General features: G+C 25.0%; 3 protein-coding genes and 1 long non-coding RNA gene across 4 annotated transcripts; 3 read left to right on the top strand and 1 right to left on the bottom strand.

The window, feature by feature from the left end:
• Positions 1-6: 6 nt before the first annotated feature.
• Positions 7-480, top strand: LOC112592894 (inhibitor of growth protein 5-like). The gene is made up of 2 exons (XM_025337056.1): positions 7-199; positions 381-480. Exons 1-2 carry the CDS (start codon positions 116-118, stop codon positions 474-476), a joined length of 180 nt encoding a protein of 59 aa, XP_025192841.1. The 5' UTR covers positions 7-115; the 3' UTR covers positions 477-480.
• Positions 481-2,406: 1,926 nt separating this feature from the next.
• On the bottom strand, positions 2,407-4,615 carry LOC112592895. Its single transcript, XM_025337057.1, has 5 exons — positions 4,482-4,615; positions 3,578-3,681; positions 3,087-3,136; positions 2,850-2,921; positions 2,407-2,627 (listed from the first exon to the last, which is right to left on the bottom strand). The coding sequence occupies exons 2-5, from the start codon at positions 3,601-3,603 to the stop codon at positions 2,446-2,448; spliced, it is 330 nt and encodes a 109-aa protein (XP_025192842.1). The 5' UTR covers positions 3,604-3,681; positions 4,482-4,615; the 3' UTR covers positions 2,407-2,445.
• Positions 4,616-5,486: 871 nt separating this feature from the next.
• Positions 5,487-8,642, top strand: LOC112592893. The gene is made up of 3 exons (XR_003114568.1): positions 5,487-5,919; positions 8,081-8,153; positions 8,277-8,642. It is a non-coding gene; the product is annotated as an uncharacterized LOC112592893 (long non-coding RNA).
• A 689-nt stretch (positions 8,643-9,331) lies between these two features.
• Positions 9,332-15,467, top strand: LOC112592892 (ubiquitin-like protein SMT3). The gene is made up of 6 exons (XM_025337055.1): positions 9,332-9,686; positions 10,051-10,147; positions 12,458-12,509; positions 12,577-13,436; positions 14,232-14,354; positions 15,334-15,467. The coding sequence occupies exons 4-6, from the start codon at positions 13,422-13,424 to the stop codon at positions 15,454-15,456; spliced, it is 261 nt and encodes an 86-aa protein (XP_025192840.1). The 5' UTR covers positions 9,332-9,686; positions 10,051-10,147; positions 12,458-12,509; positions 12,577-13,421; the 3' UTR covers positions 15,457-15,467.
• The last annotated feature ends 1,149 nt before the right edge of the window (positions 15,468-16,616 follow it).

Here is a 16,616-nt window from a genome sequence, read left to right as displayed (position 1 = left end):
AAAGTCAAGTACAGCACCTAGCGAAAAAACTGTGGTCAGTGTTGTAGAAGAGACTGGTCTCCTTACTGGTGCATTAGCTGGTGTTGGAGTTGCAAAATCGCCAGAAGAATTAGGCATGCTTGTCAATCCAAACGAAAAAACGTACTGTTTATGTAACCAAATTGCTTATGATAAAATGATAGCCTGCGATAATCCAGATGTAAGCATATTAATTTAATTTAATAATTATTTATACATTTATTGTTATTTACATAGAAAACCATACAATATTGTGACCGTTAAAAATTAATAACATTTTAATTCTATCGTAAACATTGTTTCATTGTGTAATATTTATTTGAATATGACAAATTATTAATTTTGTAATATTTTTATTTTAGTGTCCTTTTGAATGGTTTCACTTTGAGTGCGTCAAAGTAACTACCGAGCCCAGAGGAAAATGGTTCTGTCCAAAATGTTTAACAAAAAAGAAGTAAAAATAACACCTTCAAAAATAAGATAATTTTTTTTTATACATACTTATAGATATACTATTATAAATGTACAAATAATAGATTGTGTTACTGTTGTAATATTTTTACTGTCATTTAATAACATAAATAATTGAGAATAAAATTAACATTACTATATTAAATGCATATTTTTATTTACATTTTTTATTTTTTATGTAAAACAAAAAATAAAATTAATTAAATTAAAAACTAAACCAGTAGGTATCTATTTATGTTAGACAAATGAATTATGTAAATTAAGACAAGTCTCTCATACATTTTAATGGCACAACTAATCAATAGTACTTGTATATTACTAAAATATTGTAAATTCAATTTTAAGTTATTAAATAAATATAACTTCTAATTTTTTTTATAATAGATACCTCTGTTCACTCCGAAATCTAGGTATAAATCTAAGTCATTCTTTGATTCACATTAACTAAAAAATTCTTAATAACAGAAAAATACTATACATATTGTTTTAAGATTGGGATTTATATGACATATGATTCTTTTTCCTTTATTTAAAAATAATTTAGGCAATTTTAAGAGTTGAATTTTAATCTTAGAACTTATGGAATTTTATCTAATTAAAAACTCAACCTATAACTTTTTAAATACTGTTATTTTTGTAATTAACATTAGATGAAAAATAAAATATACATGCTTGAAGCAACCACAAATGGCTTAAAATAATTATATCGGACACAATTATATATCAAGAAAAAAAATTCATGGAATTTCCTTATAAAAACTTGTAAATTCTTTAAATTATTTGTTATTTAAATATGTATTTATGATATATGATTTATTTATGTTTAAGATATAATGTATAAATACTTGATACGATATATTTATACTTATGACATATTAGTAAAATACTTATTGCATTTTATTTATGTTTAAGATATAATAGGAAAATGTTCAATACTTCGTAATTAATAGATTTTATTTTTATGCATTAAAAAAAAATTTAAATGTTCGGATGGTGTAAGAGCAAAACTTTGTTCTATTTTGTTTCATTTTCATAAAAAGGGAAACAATAAAAAATTTTTTTATAATAAAATCCAATTTTGGAGTACACTTGCATATTATAATTTATAAACTCACATGTTTATTTATCAAAATGAAATAAACATGATATACAATACTCGTACAAATTATTATATTATGTAACCGAGTTAACTTAAATAGGACAAAGGTAATCACAAGTATTTGATTGTTTGTCCAACTCACATTTATTTACATAGTTTTTTATTTCAAATATAAGCTGTTAGAAAAATCTTTATGTTTTAAAATGAACTTGGACAATAAATAAATACAACTTAAATTATTATTGTGTTGAATACAAGCCAAAGACTGTAAAAGGGAAAAAATAATAAATAAAATTTGAATTTATACAATATCCACCAAATTTCATACTTCACTCACTAAACATATATCTACTCAAATTTTCTCTTGTACTAAAATTATACTAGTATAAATGTATGTATTCAAATCTTTTAACCTACAATAAATAAATAAATAAAAGTATATATATATTATATAAGTATTTTGAATAAATAATATTTGTAATCATTAATTGATTATAGAAACAGGTAATCTTATTTTTCTATACATTACTTTTATTATTTTGTCTAACCTAGGTATTAAATTAATTTACTACATAACTTTACATCAGTGTATATCAGAATACTATTTTAATTTTATAAATAAACAAAAAAATTTAAAACACAGTTAATACATAGATAATGCAAAGTATTAATGACAATTAAAATAATTGTATCGACAGAATTTTGTAAAATTATGCTGTATACAAAGTACCTGTATTTAGTATACAGGCAACATTAATATTATTTATTAAAAACCGTCCTGAAACAAATATAAACTTTTCAAAAACATCTAGATAATATTCATTTACTTTAAATAGGTAATAAGAGCTTTGCAGCGGTTAATTTTTTCGCTTAGAAATGATATTTTTATCAGTATTGTTATTCACCATTTTCCTTTTCCTTTTCATAATCCTTTTTATAATTCTTTTTCTTAGTTTTAGGATTTCACGATACTCATCCTGCAGTTCATTCATTTTAGCTATAATCACTGCTTGTCGTTGAGAAGAATTCATTTCTGGAGCTAAAATTTTAATTATAATGTTAATATTGTGAAAGATTATAATCATTGTACTTATGATTTAAATTCTTCAATTATAAGGTGTACATCCTAAGGTAAAATTTTTTAATTGATCCAATCTACTTATGTATTATTTCAGTACATTTTAATTAATAATATTGTTATAAATTATTCAAGCTAATTATCATTAATAAGTTAGTAATTAAAATGTGTATTTTTACTTACTAAATTCAACCAAAGGTTTGCCATTTCTTAAAGGTATCGGTTTAATTTCAGCTGGCTTTTCAACAAGATTTACTATGAAAAAAAAATATTGTATAATTATCATGTTAAAATAATTAAAACTATAGTAATTTTTTAAGAACATTTGTTAAAAATTATAGTGCATATATAATATTACTAGTAACAGTTTAAGTTAAAGATTTTGTTTTATTTACAAGAAAGATTTAAAAAACTAATTACCTGCAGGAATAGGAGCTGAAAAAATAAATGATTTTGATGGCGGCTCACAACTGAAAAAAAATCAAATTTTTCAAATCACCCAAGTTGACTGTAGTCTTGTAATATTTATAAAATGCATTAATAAAATAATATTAATATATTTATTTGTGCTCATATTTTGTTCTTAAATACTATATACTCGTAGTATGCTTTATATAGATATTTTATAGTAGTACTTAAATTTATTTTTCAATGACATCCACAAAATTTATGATTGATAAATAATTGTAAATTTTAATACAATATGAGTTAAACTTAATAAAAATTTTTTTTTTCGAGACAGAATTTTTATTACAATAACATTTTATTGATTAAATATATTCAAACAGGGTATAAGCTATTTCAAAAGTTGAAGAAAAATTTTACACTTAAATTCAAAAATATTTTTATTTTATCATTAAAATAAAATATTTTATTATTAATTGTTTCATTATTATATTTAAATAACGTACCTTTGTTCCATAGGTTGTGACTCCATAATAGACTTTTAAAGTTATATCCAACAATCACTGATGAGTTTTAATCAAATGGTTCCACTTTTTTTTCTTTATAGGTACTGTAAAGTTCAGTAAAATAAATAAAAAATATTAAATATACAGATTTATTAATAGTTAGTGAATATACATAAGTGATGGAATTATGTTATATTACTTAAAGGTTAAATTTTTGTTTCAACATTTAAATACTGAAATATTAATTATTTAATAGACTTGTTACTTTATTTTAAAAACATTATAATAAATTAAGCAAACAATACAAATCTACATTTATATATAAAAAACTAAAGGATTTTTGAAAATAATTTGATGTAATCATTCACGAAAATTCTGATCAACTTAGAATAGAACACTAGAATCATTTAAGAACTTTAATGAAGAATACTTTCGATAGATATTACGATACAATAATACATTTTTGAGAATTATTTTAAAAAGCCCTACCGAACTTCGAAATAATTATAGATAGTGTACACATCACAATAAATGTTGTTTCTCCTTCTATAAAAATAATAAAATTAAAAAGTCGCACTACTGATATTAATGGAATACGAGTCATAATGAGTGGATTATATAATTTATTTTGGTTATAAAATTAAGTGTTTTGAATCCGAATCTGAAAGTGATAATTCATAATTACGTAAATTCTTCAAAACTTAGTCCTCCAGAAGTATGTATAATAGTAATAAAAAATTGGATGGAAAATATTAAATATAAAATTTTGTCTACAATTTTAAATACATACAAAAGATTTTGATTTTTAAAATTATATTTTTATAACTATCAATACAATGTTCTAATTAATAAATAAAATATTAATTTTTTTTTGTATGTTTTGTATAATAGTATTAAATTTTACCTTTAAACGCCAGATTTTGTTCTCTTCAAAAAACTAAAAATAATTTAGCTGTCAGATACGGAGGACATCCGTCTGTGGTTGAGTCGAGTCGACGAATGTTTCTAGATTTAATCAAATACTAAATAGTATGAGAAAGGCAAGGGCGTTAACGAAGACTGAGCGTTCAGCGGCTTACAGTCTGGCCATCGGAGAGGAAACAATAATTACGGCAACAGATAATTATCGCGTCTAAAAACTTTTAAGTTAATTCCTGTCTCATAGACGCAATTGAGGTATAATTTTTGAGGGCTCGATTGATGATGATGAAAGACATCCGTGAAAGGCTTCATCATCAATAAATTTTGACTTTTTCCAAAGTACAATTAAGTAACAGCATTTTTGACAAGCTTGGAGAAGTTAATGATAATTTTTAATTGAGTTAAGCTAAATTGATAGAAAACCTCTTGAAAATATTAAAATTTATAGATAATTTTTTTTTTTAACTCGTCTAAGTGTTCTTTCAACAGTTTTAACTAATTTTCAACAATATATTGTTTAGTGATAATATTGATATTATTTATTTAAGTGATAATGTATGTCGCGCCCTCGTGAGACCGTGGTCAAGGTCAACGTCGCAGATTTGGTCAATATCAGACGGTGTCTATAATATCATATAATTAATATTGAAAAGATATTTCAGAAAAGTTAGAAACTGTATCGATAATATTTTTAGAAAGAAAGATTATAGTATATAGTAAATTCTAGTTTATATGAACTTTTATTTAATTAAGTGGGTGGTAACAGTGTGTTGAATCACCCACCCCTTATTCAATGATGGTTTAATAGTGTTTGTATCCGGACGGCCACTTTATTCGTAGATGCTGAACGTTCGAGAGCAGTGATATAATTAGTGAGTGTAACAACCCAGCTGAGAATCGCCGTCATATCAATGTTTGTGTTTTTTAGTGTGTTATCGTTTCGTCGTCGCGGGGCTGATAACCGCGTTGTTATTGATTTGTTGTCGGGCTTGGAAATTTCAGCATTATGTTATTCACTAAGTTTTCCGCTAATAAATAATTGTCATTTCATGTCTATAGTATTACTATATTTCATAATTTTCTTCCAGTCACAATTGTTCTATTATTTTTATTGTTAGTAAAAGCCCGACAACTTTGTGCTGAACCAGGTTTTTCAGTACCTATCCAGTGTTTTGAAGAACGTGAATTTCATTACTTTAAGTTCTTGCAAGTGACGTTTCGCAAAATGTTATTGTTTCTTGTAACAATTATATTTTCATTGTAGATCAGACAATATCATACTTGTATAAACCTATGTCTATGCTAGTATTGTGATCCAAGAATGCCTTTCATTTGTTTTCTTGTTTGGCTGTGTGCATATTGGTTGTTGGCAGTCTCAAATTAATGAGCTCTTTATAGATTTATCTCAACAACTTCAAAAGGTAAGCTGAAAAACGACTGACAAGTCGTGATATTGTTATTTTTTTTTATCTATATATATTCTCATCTATCAGTTATTAATTATTACCTATATTGCATTACCAATGTGAATTATAATTAAATTTAATTGATTTCTAACTAGCAGATTTATGTATTTATGTATTGTCTTGTTGTTGCTGTTACTAGTTAGTGTTGAATATTGGCAAACATATTTGGTGTGCTAAAGTTTCTAAAAAATAAAACTATAAGCGTATGGCATACAATTTATGTACAGTTATATAATGTTTAGTAAAATAATTATATGCATGGCTAAAGCCAGTATAAAACATTCTTTTAAAAAATATTCTTTTAATTAGTTATAACAATATCCATTACTACAAAATAAACACTAATTCTTTAGTATCAGAGTCAATTATCCAACATAATACTGTTTTCAGCAGCAGTCGTCGTAGGTAATATAAATTAATTTAAAGATTATGACTCTTTTTGTTCCTCTTGGTATATAAAGACCTAACATATATAATTATTTATAGTTAGATTATGTCCATAACATAAAATATGATTGCAGTCTACAACTTGCAATCTCTAGATACTAATAAATATTATTCTTTCTGCATAATGATAAAACTATATTCTATTGAGATAGATTCCTTTAGTACTTTTGATATATAAATAATTTAAAATATTTAGTTTTAATGGTGAAGACACAGATAAATTTCTAATAAACATTCATTTCTAATTTTGAATGCTAATTTTTTTTACAATTTATTAACATGTATTTAGAGTTAGTGTAACAACTGTACAACAGTACACTTGGATTTTTTTAGAACCATAAATCTGTTGTATTCTCTTTTGTTATATCAGTTTAATTTGGTTTTATTCTATGATTCATACATTCTTTTATTAGTTAAGAGTTGTAACTGTTCATTGATAAATTCTATAACATTGTTTATATATGTTAGTTATTACATTTTGTATCTCATATTTCTTCTCTAACATAAACATTTTTAATTAACATCTTTCAAGAAATATGACCATTGACTACCAGTGTATCTCCACTTCCACCAAAAAAAAAAAAAATTAATTAATTAACAATCAAACGAATATGCTATACAATTACTAAAATTGTAGCATATAATCAGTTTACACTTAACACATCCCAAAAACTTAATCTTTTAAATAAAAACTTTCAATAGTTGTGAAATCAACAGTTAAATATTTTAGTAACTAAATTTTAGAATATAATTTAATGTTAAAACATAATATGATATAAACATATTACTACTAGATATTTGTTATAAATTTAGATAAAAAAAACTTAAAATTTTATAATATGATAAAAATTTAAACTATGAAAAACATAATAAAAATGCAAAAATATTTAATTAATATATATATATATTATTTCAAAATCTATGTACACTTATCAAAGGAACATTTTTACTTAATTTTTAGTTAAAATAAATAAATTAGACATTACATTTTGTATCTTTATCATTATATTTTTAAATTTTTTATTTCTTCTTAAATGACTAACCTAACCTTTACTACTCCACTCTACTCATTTAAGCTTTTAAAAAGAATAGGAATAGGTAGAGTTAAAGATTTCAATTTTGGTCTTTACAATAATTTGTACCTTTTGATATAATTTTATGACATTTTATATTTTAATGATTGAAGTATTAGTCATAATATGTAATTGTAGGTATCATGTTTTGTTTTAGAATAGATTTTAACTTAAAAAATAGATAAAGGTTAGGTTTAAATGTTTAAATTAAATATTACTGTTAATGAATGGAATATATATATATTTTTTTTTCTAAAATATTACTCTGATCCTTAAAAACAGAAAATGACCAAGATTAGATGCACATTTTTACTTTAATAAAAAGGATAATGTAAAAAAATAAATAGTTTTTTAAGCGTCCAAACAATGATTAATGTAATATAAAACATCACTTATTGTTAGTAAAACAATGTCTTTTATTTGTACAATATCTCCTTTTTCATTTTTATACAATTATTTTTTAGCTTTATTTATTTTTTAATCAACAATCTTCATCTTCTGACTAGTAACTAAGTGTTTATAACTGTCGATGTTTTTAATAAATGGCTGATTTTTATTTTTACATCGAAGATTAAAAGGTGCTTTGTTATTTTCAGGTTCTGATGTTTGACTATTCCAAAGTATTATTTTTAATGAAACCTTACCTTAGTGAATTACACAACTAAATTGGTACTATACTACAGTCAGTTGTCTTCGATCTAATAAATATTTCTAAATATAATCAATTGTTTGATCCTTTGTAATAAATATTAACATTATTTTTATTAAAATTATTTTTACAATTATTTGCAGATACCTTTTTGTCTTATTGTGGTCTCCGTCATTGCCTGTATTTACTCTAGATCGGTATTGGAGCCTGTCATAATTGCGTAAGTCCGCCAGCACCTGTCATGGTGTGTGAGAGGCCGCCCAGGCTTACTAGTCGAATACACCATCAGCACTAATTATCATCTATCAACATCGTCATCGTTAAGAGTAATTTTTAATTATATGTCCAATTTTATATAAGATCTGTTAATGATTGTACCAGATAGATCCGGTCAAAAAACAACCCTCTCCAATCACTTTAACTTATATTTTTATCAAAAACATGGTTATGTGGTAGCTTTGTTAATAATAAACTTAGTTAAACAAACTATGCTATACTCAGATGTGACAATAATAATTATAAAAGTAAGTGTGATACTGCTCTTATTGTTTTCATTGGTAACGATGAGGTTTATATTTAATACTTTATTATATACCACTGTTAATGATATTAAATTATTTTATATGTTGAACTACTTGTACATAGCGTTTCTTTGTTAAATGTTCCATTTAAACTCTTTCTAATAACTCTGTTACTGTTTATTATGTCAGCTGTTTAGTATGTTATTTTTTTCTATTCTAGTTGAAAATTCTTTATTTATGGTAACCTTTAAACTCTCTAATATTTAATGGTGTAGATTAATGGTGTGATTTACTCGTCTTTAGTCCCTCGAGTTCTTTTTACAACTAAATTGGTACTATACTACAGTCAGTTGTCTTAGAGCTAATAAATATTTTTGAAAATAATCAATTGTTTGATCCTACGTAATAAATATTAACATTATTTTTATTAAAATTATTTTAACTATTATTTACAGATACCTTATTTTCTTTTTTGTGGTGTCCGTAAATTTTATTTTCAATAATTAATATACTATATATTATGCCATACATACTTTACGTGTATCTCTACATATGTTATAAAGATATTATAAGATTATTTTGTTATATTTTTTAATTATTGTTTGATAGCATACACAATATTTTATTTTATTTGGTATTTTTATTTTTGTCTTTAGTACTATTTGCAATTTAATTTATTATACATATCATGCAGTGAATTAAGGCATTTACACCAAAAGACCAACTACATTGAATTACATAAACAGTAACATATTAAATTGCTTATTAACAAGTCGATGCATGTGACCTTATTGTACTGTGTTCAAAATTTCTATGTAATCCATTCTATTATTATTTTGATTGGAATTGTTTTTTAATTATTTACAGATACCCTATTGTCATCGGTTGTTGTATTCTAGATCTGTATTGGAGTCTGTCATGATTGCGTATGTCTACCAGCACCCATCATGGTGTTTGAGAGGATGCCCAGGCTTGCTAGTGAAATACACCATCAATACTAATCATCGACTATCAACACCATCATCGTTTAGAGTATTTTTTAATTATTAGTCCAATTATATGTAAGCTTTTTTAATCAATGCACCAGATTGATTCACTCAATAGAGCATTTCCTTAAACATGGCACTAGAATTTTTTTAAGGGGGGGCAGATTAGGGTAAATATTTTTGTTTACGTGGACTAAGGTTTTTTTAACAAATACTGAAGTTATTTAAATAAAATATATATTTTTTTTTACGTATCTTATGTATGGAGATGTTAGATCACAGACTTTCAACAACTGCATTAAAAATGATGTACAAAAATGACAATTTCTTTATTATATACCTTTGTGAATGAATAATTATGTTTCTTTTTCTTACAATTTATAAATATAAATTAAAGTAATTTTGTTTAGTTATGTACAGAAGAATTTGTTTTACTCAACTTTTAATGCAATGGTTTGGGATACTTTTGTCTGTTTGTTTTCATCCAGTGATTGGTACTCAATAAAGGTAGGTAATAATAAATAAATAAAAGATTTTTTTCTTATTTTAAAAATTTCAAAACATATTTTATTAAAATTGTAGTAGATTTTTTCCATATTAGATAATACTTGTAGGTTAATCCACTGTAAAAAGACTGAAGATGTTATTTGTTCAAACTTCATTAATTAAATTATTATAATCTATACTAAATTTAATTTATTTAGTAGTGACAAATATATTAAATAAACTAAATATTGATATTTTACATAATTTCTGTTTATGCACCAAACACTAAATGATTGAAAATCTTAAAACTTTAAAATATTTAATAAAAATGTATAAAATTGCATCAATACCAGTAAGAATAATATTTTTCTAAATAAAAATTTTTGATTACCTACCTAATATTATTTAACTTGTAAATTTCAAGATTTTAGTTCAATACATTTTTTAATTTGTATTTGCATAATATATTATGTATTAAAGAATCTACTTTGTAGTTTTTGTTGAATTTTGGAGGTTAAAATAGTTCATGGATATATACTAAAACGTAGATATTTGAAGAAATCCTTTCTTTTTACTAATTATTAAGTAACTTTTTACACAATATTAGTTTATTTATTAAACATATTAAAATTTATAAGTAAACTAAAAATATTTTTACCTGTATACAACAAACATTAAATTAAGTTAAAATTATTCTTCGTTTTTGTATATAAAATATTAATATTATTAAATCAGTTTTTATAGCATCAAAAACTTAAAACATATATTTTCGAAAATACGAAAGTATTTACTTAATATTACTAATTTAAAAAAAGTATATTTCATAAATTATTTGATGTAGCTCTTTTAAAAATAATGTTTTATGACTTTATTATATCGTACATAAATTTTAGTTAGCGGGTGGGAGTGCTGGCGAAGGGGCTGAATTGTTTTCTGGAGGGGTAGAGCCCCATATTGCCCCCCTTGACGCCATGCCTGCATTTTCTTCCACTACTTTAACTATTCTCTAGTTCTGTGTGCAGCCCGGGATTTTTTTGTAGGAAATTGTGTTCAGTGAAGAGCAGTTAGGTGATTTCTTAACAGAGCTTTTTACCTCAGTCAAGATTCTTGATACGTTCATTCCTATGAGTATTGAAGATTATATAAAATAAAAAATATTCATAATCAATTAAGATGACGAATTAAATAAAAGTATTCAAGTTTTTGATACGAAAGAAAACTATAATTTTATGTTTCATTAACACGTTATAAAAAAAAATCGGTATTTATACCTACCTATGTACTATCTACATTTTTAACATTTTAAAATTCTTCCCAACTATTGTCGTCACTACTTTTCTAGATCTCAAAATTGATTTCGTCATCATTGCAGAATATTTTAAAAAACGCGTGCCTTTTTGCGTGTGAACGTTACTTGAAATATAATCTACCAATTGCATAGAGTCACCAACCACTAGTATATTAAACGAAGACTGTAGTCTGGCTCACGAAAAGTACATGATCTTGGCCGATGAGTGGATTTCAAATATTTTTTAAACAAGGGATTCTCAGTATTGTTGTTTATTGTCAGGTCAACTGGTCCGGATGACATGGGGTTGTGCTGGACGGCCATAATATGAATTATTCTTCAATTTTTTGACTGGAACCATATTATTTTAATATATTATATTATATTTTATTGTATGGTGATATAATAAAATACGTATTTCAAAAATTTAAAAATGACGCTAATTAGTTTTGTCCCTTATTCAATTCGGCTACTTGGATCCCTGGAGTCATCGCTCACTTTTCATGAGCCCGGCTGTATGTGTAAATCATAGAGTAAAGAATATATAATATTTAATTTTAAATTATTTACATACCATTAAAACTTTTGAATAAGTAATTAAATACAAGAACAATTAATATCATTAACTGTACCCTTAAAATCATAAGTTAACCATGTTTCGAATTCAAAATATCAAATTGTGTCATTTAATATTTGAATGTTTGAATGAATTATTTTGGCGGTGCATTCTTTAAAATCATCTAATTACAAGATATCTTTGCAAAAATTTAAAGCTTGTACAATTGAATACATTTTTATATAATAATATTGAACATATTTCTTAAAGCAGTTAGAGTCGAAATATTCAGAGGATATGGAGGTAGAAGGCTTAACTTTGGTGGTATTAGTGCCCAATCCACAAATAATTGTATCCACTAATTCTTACGTGGTTCATCTGTTGGTAGTCTATACATTACAAAAATTAAATTGTTAATATTTTTAACGTGTATCTAAAAAAATATTTACAAGTGTTACTTACCAATGAAAACTAATGCCTTTTTTAGCCCAACATGAACGTTTACACAAAATACAACTTGGCATTGTCTTAACAACGAGGTAAAACAAATTTAATGTTAAAATAAACTAAACAATTTAAGGTACTAATATATCTTTTACTCGAAAGGTCAGAAAATCGGGTTCAAACTTCGTAACACGGTACCCGGAGATAAGCCCCGTCAGACTGGCTTACTAATAGCAGCCCGGCGCTCCGAGGAATGACAGCCGGATGACGCGCGATCGCTGGTGTTCATATATCAACGCTTGTCCGTGATACTGCCGCCGCACTTGAGGAAGACTCGAAGTGGTTGCGGTAGTAACGCCTTAACTAGAAGAGGTTTAGTTCGAGCGAGAAACCGCCGTGCCCTGATCGCGGAAGTGGCTCATTATCGTGCATAAGCAAAACTGGCACGCCGGGCGGGAAACTTGGGGTTGTCTGACTCTCAGAGCCCGGACTAGGAAACACCGCAATTAAATATAGGGGTGCGGTGAAGTGTCGTCAGCCTTAAAACTGGACGGACTTATCAAGCCCCGTTGGCTGTAACACAAGGAAAGATATTCTTTATTCTATGATGAAAGATAAGACAGATTCGAGACTCGAGCCAATTTATAACAATAACATTTAAAAATGTTTAAAGTATGATAACGGTTTCTTATTAGTGATAAGGTTGAGTAACGGATACAATAGTTTAATGTTGTTCATTTGGTCACTCCAAGCGTCTACTCCTAAAATGCTTTACTTACGTATACATATGGCCACCCAGTAGTATAAACCACAATAACCACTTGTGGCATGGAGAAGGGATGAACCTAATATCAAGAGAAAACAGACCGGTTTTTACTCATTTTCATGCATGAACATGTATGTTTGAGTTCAGTGCTGTAGTGTAGTACACATTCCATCGCTACCGCCGCCGCTGCCACCATTACAGTGAAATTTCATCATCTAAACGTCTTTAAAAAGATTGAAAAATGGATGGAACTTTCGTAAGTATTTACAAAATTGTATTGCACATTTAAGTAAAAAAATAAATATTCGAAAGTCTACATGTCGTAATGGCGTATAGTAATATCAGTCACGTCTACTACATACCTGTGCGGCTGTGCCGACATGTATCACGTGTTTTCTCATCGCTATTTTAAAATTACTATACCACAACTTTGACTTCTATTTGGTTTGTCCGCGTATTATTTTATTCACTCGTTAGGAATATAAATATAAATTTAAAAGATATTCATAGTTATGAAAATTGCAAATTTACGTAGTTTTCACAAGTTTTGTTAACATTTTTAATTCAAATATTCATACAAATAAATTCGAGTATCTAAAACTATTATATATTTTTTTAACTACAACAAAAACAAACAGTTTACTGTTTTTGCGTAAAAATTACTGTTTTCTTAAATTTTTATCATTTTTACCGATTATTATAAATACTAACCATTTTTATTTTAGACCCTCAATATACCAACTAAATCTAATTTACTACCTGTAACCCCTCCCAAAATTTTAAATAAATACATTAAAAAATACTTATCATAAATATTAAAATTTAAAAAACAATAATATTAGTATGTTTTAAATTAATTTAAGAAATACTATCTAAATGATTTTCCGAGTTTTTTATTAATTAAAATCTTCCACAACAACTTGTGAAAGAGTAAAAATTGCTAATAATTGTATAATTTAATTGAAAACCTTTTATAGTTTTAATTTCAAATCTGTATTTTATTTAGATTTTATACCCCAATCAATATTAATAAATGTATTTCATATTATAGAACGATTCTGAAAATAGTATTATAATTCAAGTTCGTTCGATGTGGGATGGTAATATCGACATATTCAAGTTGTCTAAAAAACATCCACTCAGAAAAACAATGGAATCATATAGTGAAAGAATTGTAAGTATTAACTGCTTAAAAGTAGCTTATTGCAATTGTAACTATTTTAGTTCTATACAGTATATTATCAGTAAAATGTTAATGAAATAAAAAGTAGTAAATATAAGTTTGGTATATTAACATCAATTACATTTTTGATACTTCCGTATGTATTACTTGAAATTAGTATTGAAAATCAATATTTTGCAATCAAATTGTTAAGATAGAATAATAATAATATGATTTTTCTATTTTGATCTAATTCATAGCTTTCATTGCTAATTTCTCTACCATAATAATATACTGTTCTATATGTAAAAATTTGACAAAGTATAATTTTGATTTTCATAAATAAATGTATAACATAATTATTAATCAAAATAATAATTAAATGTAATATTATGTATATTAAATTAGTGTATAATAGTTTAGTATAACTTGTATAATTTAGATATAATGCAGACCACTATATTCTATAATTTTTTTACCACACCTGCATTTATTGTCCATAATTACTTATTTATAAGTGTGTAAATGTAATATTGTAAAGACTAACAAGTACATGGTTAATTTACATTTAGCAATTCATGTTTAGTTTTTGTTGTTTCACAACATTATATTTCACAGAGTGATGAGCTGTTTTAAAATTAATATATCAAAATTAACTTAAATAATATATCAATACTTAATTAACTAACATTATAACTAAATACGTTTTGAGTGAACTGCTAAGAGCAAACCTGAAAAGTCACACATTTTTGAGATAAAGAAATGCAGTGGTGTTGCGTTATTTTATATGGTATACTAAACAATGTAATAAACATCTGTATAATATATAAGTTAATTAGATTTTTAAAAAAATGTATGCTATTTTATTTTTTAATATTGATATAGATATTTTTACTTTTCTATATAGTAGCTATTAACTAAACTTAGATGGTGCTGGTTTAATGTTTATAATTTAAATATTTTTAATTTATTCAAAATTGTCATTTTTCAGGGTGTGGATTTTCCTTTTCTACGATTCTTTTTTAAAGGTCGTCCCATTGCAGCTGAGAATACTCCAGAATATCTTAATATTGAACATAGTGATATTATTAATTGTTATCAATTCCGATATTGAACAACAATGAATATAATTTCTTGAATCTTATGTATAAATAAAAAAAATTGCATTTACATCTTTTTAGTTTTTTAATCAAAAAAAACCGTATGTCTATTTTTTACAAAGCTGTCAAGTAAAAATTAAACTAATTCATAGTTATAAGTTATACAAATTTATAATCAATGAGAAAGACTTAACTACAATAAATATAACCACTAATACACTTTTGTTGATCAAATCAATTATATAAAAATAATTTCATTCACTAGATACAGATAGTAAAGTTACCAATAAGTATAAAAATAAAGTAGGCTAGTTATCAATTTTGTATTTGATTGTAAATATAAAATTTACATTACAAGAGTAGCCATTACATATTTTCTAATGTAATCAAGGCTTAATATTCTATTAATAAAAAAATAAAAGTTAAGTTGTAATATACTCACATTTTAGTTAATTAATATTAAAACTACAGATGTTGTATATATATCCGTGATTAAAACTATTTAAATTTTACGTAAAATTTGCAAAATCAGATATTTGCTAGATGAAGAAAACAAATGCTAGTTTGGCATTCTTTAAATAGTGCACTAATATTGTAAGTTTAATTCTGTGTAAGAGTTAAATTAATAATGAATCATCACATTTAAAATATAATGGAATGCTTATTTTTAATATTGATATTAATATTTTACTTTATCTGTATGATTGGTATTAACTAAAATGTGGAATTTATCTGTTTTCAAAACATTGATAAGAATATATTAATTATTAAAAAATTGTTCTACCTGCTAAGTTCACAAGGATAAATTTGGTTGAAGACTGGTAATATAGCTAGTAATAGGACACATCTAATTAGATTTGTTATTATTACTTCTGTTTATGCAAAATTAGATTTAATTTTTATGCATAAGTCATTAATAAGATCTACTACTAATAATTCAGTAATAAGAATCTACTTTTACTTAAGTTTTACACTATATAATATATATATTATGTACTTAATTTAAATAATAAATATTTTTGAATAAATACTCATTCAGTAAAAAATAATAAATACTAAGGAAGTGCATACTTATTTATTCAATATTTAATAGATATCCTAATTATATTTTTAAAAAAAATTTAATCTTTTTTTCTGTAAGTTTATTACCTTATATTGTTATATACGTTTATAT

Source organism: Melanaphis sacchari, unplaced genomic scaffold (genome assembly GCF_002803265.2).
Source record: "Melanaphis sacchari strain LSU unplaced genomic scaffold, SCAv2.0 Contig1997_pilon_pilon, whole genome shotgun sequence".
Taxonomy (NCBI): domain Eukaryota; kingdom Metazoa; phylum Arthropoda; class Insecta; order Hemiptera; family Aphididae; genus Melanaphis; species Melanaphis sacchari.
Note: the sequence above shows the minus strand (reverse complement) of the source record. Positions and strands in the feature narration are given on the sequence as shown.

What these genes read in the sequence shown, in the direction of transcription:
- LOC112592894 (XM_025337056.1), top strand. Translation starts at nt 116, where the DNA reads ATGCTTGTCAATCCAAACGAAAAAACGTACTGTTTATGTAACCAAATT. An exon ending in TAGCCTGCGATAATCCAGAT is followed by an intron (nt 200 to 380) that starts GTAAGCATATTA and finishes TTTTTATTTTAG; the next exon opens with TGTCCTTTTGAATGGTTTCA.
- LOC112592895 (XM_025337057.1), bottom strand. Translation starts at nt 3,603, where the DNA reads ATGGAGTCACAACCTATGGAACAAAG. An exon ending in TCACAACCTATGGAACAAAG is followed by an intron (nt 3,137 to 3,577) that starts GTACGTTATTTA and finishes ATTTTTTTTCAG; the next exon opens with TTGTGAGCCGCCATCAAAAT. An exon ending in TTCAGCTCCTATTCCTGCAG is followed by an intron (nt 2,922 to 3,086) that starts GTAATTAGTTTT and finishes TTTTTTTCATAG; the next exon opens with TAAATCTTGTTGAAAAGCCA.
- LOC112592892 (XM_025337055.1), top strand. An exon ending in AATCATATAGTGAAAGAATT is followed by an intron (nt 14,355 to 15,333) that starts GTAAGTATTAAC and finishes GTCATTTTTCAG; the next exon opens with GGTGTGGATTTTCCTTTTCT.